The sequence below is a fragment of the Hydra vulgaris genome, chromosome 07, assembly GCF_038396675.1.
Source record: "Hydra vulgaris chromosome 07, alternate assembly HydraT2T_AEP".
NCBI lineage: Eukaryota > Metazoa > Cnidaria > Hydrozoa > Anthoathecata > Hydridae > Hydra > Hydra vulgaris.
Genome location: NC_088926.1, coordinates 38401906 through 38414709, shown reverse-complemented (window position 1 = coordinate 38414709; position 12804 = coordinate 38401906). Strand labels below are relative to the sequence as shown.

Here is a 12804-nt window from a genome sequence, read left to right as displayed (position 1 = left end):
CTTACACACATCCAATACTACTGCCCGATGTTCCATGTCATTCACAGGCAGTAGAGAGAACAATTAAAGACGTTAGCGCTGCGAGCTGTAAAGTTTATTGGAGAAAGTCACGTCACTGCATGGTGTTACAGATTAAGAAATCCAGATTAGAGATACCAAAAATAGACAGCAAGAAAGATTTTATAAACAGTTAGGTTAAACAATTTTGTATTGTTGCTGTTTAACATTGGTTCGTTATAGTTTACATTCTTTTTAATTTGTGATACATTGCAATACATTACACTAACATTGGGTATTTATGTAGTTTTTCTAGTCAGAGTTGGGACCTGTAGACACTGTCCATAAAATAAAAAGTGAGGTTTTTCAAACGAGTACATCAAAAAGCAACTTTTTAGACATGTACAGGATCTCCAACTTAATATTTTTTACATTTCGACCCACCCTAATATATATATATATAATATATATATATATATATATATATATATATATATATATATATATATATATATATATATATATATATATATATATATATATATATATATATATATATATATATATATATATATATATATATATATATATATGTATATATATATATATATATATATATATATATATATATATATATACATATATAATATTACTTACTTACAAAATATCTATATTATCTTTTAGATAGCGCTGCCATTGTCCTGATCTTTTCGCTGGAGAACGCGATAAAAGTTTTAATTTTAATTAGTTTAGCGCTGGGCTCTCCTCCGTAAAAATCAGGACTATGGTAGCCCTACTTTTAGATAATATAGATAATTTGTAGATGTACACACAAACATATTCGTGTGTAAGAATATATTATTATATGTACGCGAATACATACGTGATCACTATAGTGATCAACGTTTAGTTTAAAGAAAACAAATAGGGGAGAGTGTGTATGAAAGAGCCAGGTTTTGAAGGACCCAATGCCATTATTTCTAACTTACTGGCATCCGATCCTAATTGTATTTAACTCTTTGTGTGGCAACACTGGATACCTGTAACCCACAATAAATGTACAGTTTTACTAAAATAAATAGCGTCGTAAGGTAGCACTGAAGATTTTGAAAATAAAAAGTAATTTTTTGGTGGTTTACTTTATTTTTAAGATTAAACGTAATGTTTTATTTGATAAAAGAAACATGCAGCATTCTTATATATATATTTGCCCTTTATTTACACAAAAAATATTAGATTAAAGCTTTTGTCAAAATTGTTTAATTTAAGGTTATGAATTTAGCCAAACAATTTTTTGAATGAGCCGACTGTTTATGCTATGAATAAGCCGACTTTTTTATTTACCTTTTTTTTTACTAAATAATCGTTTTGCGCTTTAACGACTTCATAAATTTTTCGTAACGCTTCATTGAGCTTATTCTATTGAAATTAGTTGTTTTAATGACTTTTCCTGAAGTTGTAAAACATAGCTCCGTTTGAATTAAAAATAATATTTAATGAAATTTTTAAAAGTCAAAGTTCAGATAAAGTCATTTTTTTTTAAAGTTTAAATAATTTTTTAAAACTTTTTTTGTATTGTTTGATTCATTTTATTATATTCTATTATGTATTTATTATATTATTATGTATTTTTATTATTATGTTATTTCATTATTCTCATTCTCATTCAATTTTTTGATTTTGAATAATTTCTGAAACTATTATTAAAGCTGTTTTATCATTGATTATCATAGAGTTATAAAACTTTAAGTACAATCTGATTTTTAGAAGTCTATTTAACAGTTTAATATTTTTAAAAGACTTGATAGTGTTCAAAAAAAAGTTACGACTGATAGTCGTTCGAAAAAAGTTACGGCTTTTTCATGGCACAGAGGTGGCTTATTCATTGACGCAATGTTATGAAAGAGCTGTTTTCTTTCTTTTTTAAAAACAGGTGTATGATAGATTATTAGCATTGCTATCCGATTTTTTAGTTTTAAAATATTACCCAATAATGTAATTATTGTATTAGAAAAAGAAAAAAAAGTTATTACAATTGAGTTTTTTTCACGCCATTTTAAAACTGGCTCTTTCATACAAACTCTCCCCTACTATTTAAATATTTTAAATAGAAAGTGAAAAATATTTCGTGGATGTAAGCTTTTAGTTATATTTATAGATTTTTCTATGAGTGATTTTTTTTCTTATTGTTTATTTATGACTATTAATTTATTATAGTTATATAAAATGAAAAGAAGTCGTAAAAAAATGTTTCGATAAAATGTTTACCGAAATATCTAGTTTCGGTATTGAACTAGTATAGTAACGGGTATACTAATACTCGAAATTTTAGGTTAATTTGGTTTCAGTATATTTCCTGTTTTGTCGATCGTTACAAACGAAACAAACTTGATTCTTATAACGATTTAAAAAATTTTTTTTTTAAATATAAAGCTTATTTATTTTAAATTTGAGGAATAAACTCAAACAAATCAAGAACCTTTTCGGGTACAGCACAAAATAAAATAAAACCTGTTCAAAGATTTTAAAATAGAAATTTATCAAAAACGATAGCACATACACAAAAATAACACGCGATAAAACACATAACAAAACAAATACACAAAAATAAACGATAGCGCATAACAAAACAAATACACAGAATTAACCAAAAGCTATAAAGTTTTATCTTTCAAGTGAAAAGAAACTTTTATTAATTCTCTTTTTTAATTATAGTTATGTTACCATAGTTACCACCTATTTCGACTAATAGCTATTGTTAAAAGATTCTTTTCATGGTCTATATTGAAACACAGAACGGATTCAAATAAATCAAAATCCTATCGCACACCCATCTGCTCTACTGTCTGATCCGCACCAATATACACGATTTCCTTGGTCGTCATGTTGAACCTGAATAATTTGTCCACGACCAAATTTAATTCGATCAATCCCAGAAACAACAGCAACTTTATGACCAATTTTAATTAGTTGTTTAACTATTTCTTCAGAGATTCCTTGTTCGATGTTGACAATGGGAGCTGCATCGTAGTTGTAACTTACATTAACACGGGGGTAACACAACGCGCTTTGAGGAGTCATATTGTAGTCAATTAGATTTGACAAAAGCTAAGAGGTAAAATTCTAAAATGTTTTAAATTTTTTAAGTGTATACTAATTAATTACTAAATTAAAGAAAAACTTTTTGTATCAATTATCAATTTATACCTTTATTGGAATGAAGTCCTTAATTATCACAAATATATCAGCATACCTGTAAATGACCTTGGGGTTGTATGTAACCTCCCATTAGACCAAAACATGCATAAAGATCATTGCCAGGTCCGTGTGTAGCAATCCCAGGGATAGTAGCATGATGAGGGAGTTTTTCTGGAGCAACACAATTGAAATGTTTTTCGTCGAGAGAAAATTCCATGGCTCTACACTAAATGGTATCATAAATAAAATTGTTCAAACTTTAAAAAAAAATCAGATTTAGGGTAGGATGAAATGTATAGTTAATAATGACTTAAATTTACATCCTCAATATTGAGGATAAATTTTTACATTGCAATATGAAGAAAAACACAAGACATGCTATTTTTTTTAAAAACATACTTAGGTTCCAGACTCCTTGTAAGTAAAAAAGTAATAACGAGGAGCAACTAAATATTATTCATTTAGTTTGGAGAAACATTAACAAAACTTTACTTAAAGCTTGAAACTAATTCATGTTCAAATGCAACCCTATTGTTCATTATGTTTGCCCGTTGTTATCTTTTGACCTATACTTTATATTATATTAAAAAACTCTTAATAACAATTTTTTTTATGAACACTTTTTGCAGTTTGAGAAAAAACTTATATTTAACTGCCTTCCTTTTTTTGAATATTGTGTTTTGTAAACAGTTATTAAACGACTTTAATCTGATAAAAATTTAAAACTTTATCTCAATAGCTCGTTTAATAGGTTAATGTATTAGTACTCGGTGGGTTATAATAATGCGTTGATGTGATAGTACTCGGTGGGTTGTATTGTTGATGTGATAGTACGCAGTGGGTTGTATAGTGGGTTGTACTCGGTGCGTTGTATGGCTGTAATATAATTCTTTTTGTACAATGCTCTGGAATGTTTTTTAATTTTTTGAGACATAAAATTTTATAAAATTAGTCAAATATATAAAATGTAAAGCATCAACGTTCAAAATGTTTCCAAAGTGTAAACAAATAAAAGTAACGAAAAATAAAATTGCTGAGTTATAAAAGAAAATTTTTTTATTTGCTTAACAAAAACCCCATAACAAAATCACTAAAAAAATAAATGTTATAGAATATTTTACTGGAACGTGGTACTTTAATTTCCACTTGTTTAATATCTAGTCCCTCAACCCCGAGTTTTTATACTATACGAACCTTTAATACTTTCCGATAAAAAGAAAAGAGCATAAGAAAGAAAGAATACTTAACTGAATTAGCAGTATTTCTGATTTAACTTCAAGAAATTTATGTCTTATTAGAAAACAAAGTTAACGGTGATTGTTTCTTCAATTCTCTGAAATTTGATGTCTCTGCCCCATTATACGACTGCTCATCAAGTTGTATAGAGAGGGTAATCAAAAAGAAAGGGTATCAAAAAGAAAGAGTATCAAAAAGAAAGGGTATCAAAAAGAAAGGGTAAAAAGAAAACGTATCAAAAGGAAAGAGTAAAAGAAAGGGTATCAAAGGAAAGGGTGTCAAATAATAATTAACATTTTTTGATGTATTTTCTAAATTTAGAATTTAAAATTCCGAGCTTCATGCAACGATGGCCAAGCCTTCATCTTTAACCAAGTAACAACAACAACAACAACAACAGCAAAAATCGTTAGATTATAAGGGACATATTAAATTTAAAGGATATTGAGTATTCTTTAAACAAAACATTCCATAAAAGTTGTTCCCCTGATTAGGTCCCAAAACCGTTTATTATCAACTAAAGTCCTAAAATATCTTAAAAATGGAGGACTTTTTTTTTTTTTTTTTTGAAGACGCAAATGTGATACAAAATGTAAATATATTTCAACATCTCTCAATCTCCCCCCCCCCCACCCCCCACCCACCCCTCCCACATCCGAAAATTTCTGGATCCGTAGCTGAAGTGAGTTTGTTACTGATGTTTATCGAAATTATAAAATTTTTTATTTTAAACAAATATCACTTACTTGGAGAGCAAAACCACAATTTTCTGGAACCAAACCACTTCCAAAATAATGATAAAGACTATTTATAAAAGAACAAGCGTTTCCGTCTTTATCGACGACAGAGAAATAAATCGATCCGTCGTTTATTGAAGGGCAATAGTTACTAGAAGCTATACTAAACAAAAAAATTGTTTATCAAAGTTTTTATAATTCAAATAATTTAGCTTTTATTGATATAAAATTATAATTTTTTTCATGAATTTTTATTATTATTGCTAATTATTAATTAATAAATATATTATTGTATGATTAAAATAAAATTGTTTTCTTTCAAAGAACTTTTATTTCAGAATTTTTCAATTGCCTAACCATTACTGGTTATTGCTACCGTTTTCAAACCTATTGGCAGCTTATGTTTTTCGGCATCATAAACACAGCTTAGTTTTCCTATTTGGTTCAAAAAAGTTTTGCAGTTAAACACAAAAATGTTGTCAAGGACGACGAAAAAAATACTTGTTATTTGAAAAATAAAATTTATTTTCAAACCTGTTTAAAATTGAAATGTTTCTTGCATCTTCCGTGTGCGATTTAGATAAAATAGTTTCAGGGGGCTCATCAGAATGATCAATTTTATTTCTGAACTTTTCTCCATAGACATGATTAGTTGCTTCAATCATTTTATGTATGCATGACGCCGACATTCGACTTTCTATACGATGTTAAAAAAAGTTAATTTATCTGAAAAAAACAAAATTTAATAAAAGAAAATAATTTGACATAAATAATTGAATTGGTAAAGATGGAGCAAAATGGCGAACGTTTTAAAAGCCTTTAGATATTGCAAAACTTTCAGTCATGAAGCAATAATACTTTGTCAGTATTTTTATGTTATACCGCTTCATTGCCTGCATGAATTTTCTGTTTGCAAGTAGAAAATTTTGAAATAAAAAGTTCATAAATTTGTCATCTGGTCACGTGACCAGGAAGATGATTTGTTATCCAATTTCTGCCTCCAACTTTATAAAAATGTTAAAACTACTAACTACTATAACCAGAGTAACACAAAATAAACACGCGTCGCAAAAAATATTCTTAAAAAAGTTACACCCTAAGAACACCATCCATAATGAATAACCGAAACCGAGATATATTTTGTAAGTGCAAAAAGTTATTCATATCGTCCCCTCAGTATTATTTTGTTCAATCTACAAATGTAGTAAATAAAATGTTCTATCTAATATATAAAATAAATACAATATATATATATATATATATATATATATATATATATATATATATATATATATATATATATATATATATATATATATATGTAATATATACAATATTCTACCTGATATAATATACTACAAAACATTGGATTGTTTTATATATAATTTTTTTTTTTATATATAATTTATTTTTCATATTAGATGCAACATTTTATTTATTACATTTGTAGATAGATCAAGATAATACTGAGGGGACGATATAAACTTATGCGTATAAAACTGCGTCAAAATCACTTAAAAAACCAATTGGCGTTTTAAAATACAAGATGTAAATACATTTTCGTTTTCGCCCATTTTTAAGTTTTTTTTGTGGAATTGTTATATAAAAAGCCATCTTTCTCCATTCTACATCTTGCTCCGTGTTCCCCTATTTAAATAGGAATTTAAAATGGAAAAAATGAAAATAGAAATAACAATAATAAGAAAATAAATAATAAATGAGAAAATAGAAATGTAAAAAAATTTAAAAATATTTATTGATATTTTTAACTGCAACATCAGTATTTTTTAAAATATCTTATGATTGGTTTTGCTTGGTTGGAACTATTTGTGTGTAAAAAAAAACTTTATAATTTTAACGGCAATAAAGATGTAACCATGAAGTAACATATGATAGACGTAACATATGATAGACGTAACAAAGATTGTCCCAGCATCTTTTTAGTGCTTTAAAATTTACTTACTTATTGTTCTCAGGTTTAGGTCAGGGGCACGTTTTGGGGTATTTTTATTCCCATGCTCCAAAAACTGAAATTTTTCAAGGGACTTTTATTTGATATAAGCATAAACCTACCGAAGTTTGAAGCGTGGTTTATGTCTAAAAATTACGAACACCAAAATAACTGGCGCAATTCCTGTTAAATTAAAAGTGTAGAATAGGTACACGAACTTCAACTGGTGAACATGCAATTAAGATACTAATCAATATCAGGTTTTGCTGAACAACGTAAAAAATGTTTGAAAATGAATGAACTAACAGGTAAAAAATGTTTGAAAATGAATGAACTAACAGGTAAAAAATGTTTGAAAATGAATGAACTAACAGGTAAAAAATGTTTGAAAATGAATGAACTAACAGGTAAAAAATGTTTGAAAATGAATGAACTTAAACTTTGTAAATTAAAAAATTATTTTATTCCTCTTTTATGTCTATTTATTTTATTTTATTCCTCTTTCTATCAAAATATGGTATTCAAATTGTTAATATAATTTAATAAGAAACGTTAGAAACTGTAAAAATCATCCTTTTACTTGTTACGATATTAAGAAACCTGTCGTAACACACAAATAACCAATTGAACAATCGGCTAGTGATAGCCAACATGCGTTGCCGTGAGTTAAGACTTTTTGCGAAGTTTTATAAAAGTAAAAAAACTACATTTAAACTTGTTATATATTATAACATATTTGTTTTAAAAGTTAAAAAATACCCAAAAAATGAAATAAAAAATTTAAACTATACCTCTTCCTAAATTAAAGTCTTCAAATATATTAAGCCCCATTGAAGCTATAATTCCTTCGCCGCCCGGTGGCATTTCCCAAATTTTATACCCTTGATAATCAACGGTAATTAAGTCATCAAAAGTACTACTGTGGTTCTCCAAGTCTGACATTGTTAAACATCCCCCATTTTCTTGAACAGTTGTAACAATAGCTTGAGCAACTCTTCCCTTATAGAATGCTTCCTTACCAGTTTTTGCCAGTTCCTATAATATTATAATAATTTGTTAATGTATGAAGCTTTCTAAAAGGTTGTACAAATAATAAATAGTAAAAACATAAACACAAATATAAACGATAGAAAACCTTGAGTACACTAGCAAGTTTGGAGTTTTTAACCATCTGTCCGGCTTTTGGAGGGTTTCCATCGATCAACAAATCGTTCCCGTAAGAGTTTTTGAAATTTTTTAAATAAAATGAGTTTAGTTGTTGTAAACGAGCAGATACTTCGTGCACAGGAAATCCATTTTCGGCTAATTGAATTGCAGGTAAAAATAACTCTTCTAACGACATCTTAATAGTAAAGTATAATTAATAAATTGTTAACAAAATAAACAAAAGTGCAAAAATAAATTCATTTAGGAAAAACAATAAAAGTCCACTTCTACCCCACTTCCAAATTTCTGCACACAATCAAGCCATCCTGCAGGAGCTCCTGGAACAGTTACGGAAAAACCTGAAGCACGAGGAATTTCATTGTATGTATATGGAGGGTTGTCTTCCATAGATATACCACAGCGTGAAAGCAATTTGATGGTCAAATCTTTAGGTGTTTTACCACTTGAAAGTAATTAATATAAATTAAAGTAAATGTAAGTTGCTTTAAAATAGGAATGTTAATATAGGTAAAATACAAATGAAATAAATGTTATAAATATATGTTTGTATATACATATATACAAATATATATATATATATACAAATATATATATATATATATATATATATATATATATATATATATATATATATATATATATATATATATATATATATATATATATATATATATATATATATATATATATATATATATGTGCATATAATATAAAATATAATAACCTTCCGTTTATTCCATGAACAGTTTTCAATGTGTTGTCATAAAACAGTATAAAACAATCGCCACCTAGCCCCCCTGATCCAGGGTCTACTAAACTCAAAACTGCTGCTACGCCAACGGCAGCTTCAGCAGCATTTGCTCCATTTTTTAACAAACTTAATCCCACTTCAGAGGCGATTGGGTCACTGGTTGCTACTGCAGCATGAGTTGCAAGAACGTTCGATCGTTGAGAATCAAGTTCGTTACTCGAAAACATTTAATGACACACCACAAATAAATTGTGCTTTAAAATGTTTTTTAGCTTTAAATAGCAATGATTTTCAAATTCTTCGTTACAATTTTTTGTTTCTTTGTTTCAAGACAGTTATCACACTTTTTTATTGACTAATGCAAAGAAATCAAAAAACGAGTTTAACAAAAAAAAATAATGCGTCATTCTTTCAACACTAAAATATTTTTAAAATGTGTGGTTTCTGAAATTAATTAAAATCCGATAAAAGCGTTTAAGCGCGTAGTTTGGTTTTATAAAGTGTATCAAAAGCGCTATTTGTGGTTTCTAAAAAATTAAAAAAAAAACATAAATTGGGTTTAACAGAATAATCTGTCGAATAGATGTTATATAACTATATAACTGAATTTACGAGTTTAGCGGTCTTCCATAAATTAGGTCACGCTTTAGGGGGAGGACGGAGGGGGTAATGTTTTTGTGATGATTCATACGGAACTTGTTATTAAAGAGTTACAATATTGTGAGGAGAGAGTAGAATGACGATGCTGTGAGTAAAATGAGATTTGAAGAAAACCAACGAGAAGGAATAAAAGCTTCATATTTACCTGGATCCAGGAGGTTGGGCACAAGCTAGGATCAGAGAGAAAAAAAAAATCATGGAGTGAAGGTAAGTGATTAAGGTTGTCACGAAAACGAATAAAAAAATTGACAGAGAATTAATCTGAGTAAAAGATGAGAAATACAGTATTTATAGGTTTTAGTGCCAGCAAGGTCAGTGGTGCTAGAGCCAAGCCATTAAGGGTGATGAACAATAAAGTCACCAAATACAATAATATTTGCTGAAAAATAAATAGAAAAAACATGGTCAATTTAATCTGAAATTACATCTAAAAGATGTGATTTCAGGGTTTGTCTTGAGATTGTTAGTCTAGATTGTTAATCTCTTCAGTCTTGAGAAGAAGGAAAGCGATGAAGAAGAGCGATGAAGATCTTGAGATTGTTAGCTTCTTCAGTCTTGAGAAGAAGGAGAGCGATGAATAACAAAATGAACGGTGATATAGTAAAGCGGAAAAAAATAAAAAAATGCTTAGAGAATTCAAACTTAATTTCTCGAAAAATAGGCAAATTGATGGTAAGTGTACCCCGAAGCAATGTATGTGACTGTTGGAGTCTTTGCCAATCAAAGTATAATACCCATCTATACTTAAAACGGATGCCACTAATAATCCACTAAGTAACCAAGAGAATTGCTAATCGGTTACTTAGAGAACCATTAGGTTGACTATTAAGACAATATGTTGTCTACTTTGAGTTTCCGCGTTTAATTATTATTTTTTATTATTATTATTTTTTTTAAATACTTTGATAAAACTATATAAAGCTTAAACGTTTTACAGTTTGACCATTTACTGAACGTTTTACAGTTTTAAAAATTTTTTACACAGCTATAAAAAGGCGAGTTTGTTGTTGATGAAAAAAGCAACTTTACCATTTTTTTACATTATATATCTATTAAAACACGTCAGCTATTAAAACACGTCAGCTATTAAAAACTCAAAGTAATAAATTTATTAGTTTTTAAAAGTTCTTGATAATCTTATTTTTTCGTTTTCAATTTTTATTTAGGTTTTTACTGTAAACTTAAAGGTATATGGCCATAATAAAATAATGGTAAGTTCAAAAAATCTTTTTTAAACACAAAAACTAAAAAATAATAGATTTAACGTTTTTTAACAAAGAAATTTGTCTTAGGAAACGAAAATCTACTATTACTTTTACATCAACAAAAAAAACTTGTAACCCATTTATTGAATTGCACTGTGATTCAATACTTATTAAAACATGGGATTTTATTATGCGCATACGTTAGCTGCAAACATATAAATATCATTATTTTGATTTACCGCGTTAAGCTTTCATTATATATTGTTTACCAGTTTACCAGCATTTTTCCGTTAGAAAGGTAAACATTGCAGTTTTTAAATTGTGCACCAAGACGCATGTTAAAGTATTGCATTTTGCAGAGATTGCTTTCAAAAATAAACTCTAAGACTTCCGCTGCTTATGCAACCGGCACATTTTTTGATTTAAAAAGCGTTTTTTTATTTTGTAATGACGACTGGGATTTCTATTTAGTTTTTTAAAACTGCAGCAAGGTCATGGTCTCCGATTATGGGGCGCATTCATACTTGCAGCATGCACAATTAATTGTTATTCATGTTGTCATAGTCATGTTGTTAGTTTTTTTTCGACGAGTGAGCTGCTTTTCTATTTTCCAATCGCGATGATTTTTCCTCATACCGAAAGACGTGGACGACGTTGGCGTTGACGTGGAAGACCAGATGTTGATGGCTCTGATAGTAAAACAATATTAGCGTCCAAATGATCAAAAACAGTTTCTAACTGTAACCAAAAAATACGAATCTTTTCCTTTAATTTTTCTTACCGGATGAATCTAGATCCTTTTCTCAAAAAATATTCCCAACATAATCAAATATTGCTAAAGATTTAGAATCTCTGTTTGTTTCATTATGCCAAAGCTCGAAGAGCGTCTTGTTTTTAAAGCAATGCATGTCAGAAAAAACAAATGTATCTTTGTAAAAACTTGTTAACTATTTTTAAATTATATCTATCTATCTATTATAATTAACTATTAAAGACTAATAGTTGGACTAAAACAATATGCAAAAGTAGTTGCTAACATAGTCGATCATTTTTTTGAAAGCTCGCCAAAACTTTGCTTATAATTAAGTATAAGTAAACACATTAGGTATAAGCATTTAAAATACATTATTTAAAATAACGACCAATTTGGATTTGAGGCGTTAAAATATATTACTCTTATCATTTGCATTTTTAAGTTTCTACTTAACTTTATTAATTTCCATTGCAAGTTTATAAACCTAACATTTTTTTAAAGGTAACAGTCTTATACCAAGATTATAAAAAAGATTGATAATGCTGTTAAAAACAATAATGTTACTGCTACATTTAGAAAAGCAAAGTAATAGAAATACTAGGTGCACTAGGTTTTTAAGATGACAGCTAATTGGCTTCTTGAACAACTATAGAAGGGCCTAAGTAACCAACCAAAGAAACTGCAGTAAGGCTCCAAGAGTTTAGCCAAATCTTTGGTTTTTTCTATTTGCAATTTTATTATAATTTTTTTTTTGCTATCAATATAAAGATGAAGGTTAAAGGTAGTTTAAATCTAGATGGTGCGAGTATTTCAGAAAAAATCCGCAATTAAATTTGATGTCGTGTTTCTTCTCGTTCTAGTGGCGTAGCGAGAGTCATTAGCGTTCTGGGCCATAATAGCAAAAAAAGCGCCTTTTTATGGCAAAAAATCAATTAAAAAAAAAAAATGCCAATTTTGAATAACCGAACTTTTTTTTGACGCCTTTTTGATCGTTTACGCCTGAAGCAAATGCGACTTTGGTCCCCGTTTTGCTACGCTACTGGCCTGATCTCTTTGTACAAAATAAATTATAAAATCAAACTTTTTCATGTAGAAAAAACCACTGATCTCAAAATAACTACATTTTTGCGAACTCCGCTTAACAGTAT

At 28.3% G+C, this 12804-nt stretch overlaps 1 protein-coding gene across 1 annotated transcript; it reads right to left on the bottom strand.

Moving 5' to 3' along the window:
• Window positions 1-2764: 2764 nt before the first annotated feature.
• Window positions 2765-8127, bottom strand: LOC100213165 (glutathione hydrolase-like YwrD proenzyme). Its single transcript, XM_065800698.1, has 5 exons — window positions 7911-8127; window positions 5703-5865; window positions 5178-5331; window positions 3251-3421; window positions 2765-3105 (listed from the first exon to the last, which is right to left on the bottom strand). Exons 1-5 carry the CDS (start codon window positions 8059-8061, stop codon window positions 2809-2811), a joined length of 936 nt encoding a protein of 311 aa, XP_065656770.1. The 5' UTR covers window positions 8062-8127; the 3' UTR covers window positions 2765-2808.
• Window positions 8128-12804: the final 4677 nt, after the last annotated feature.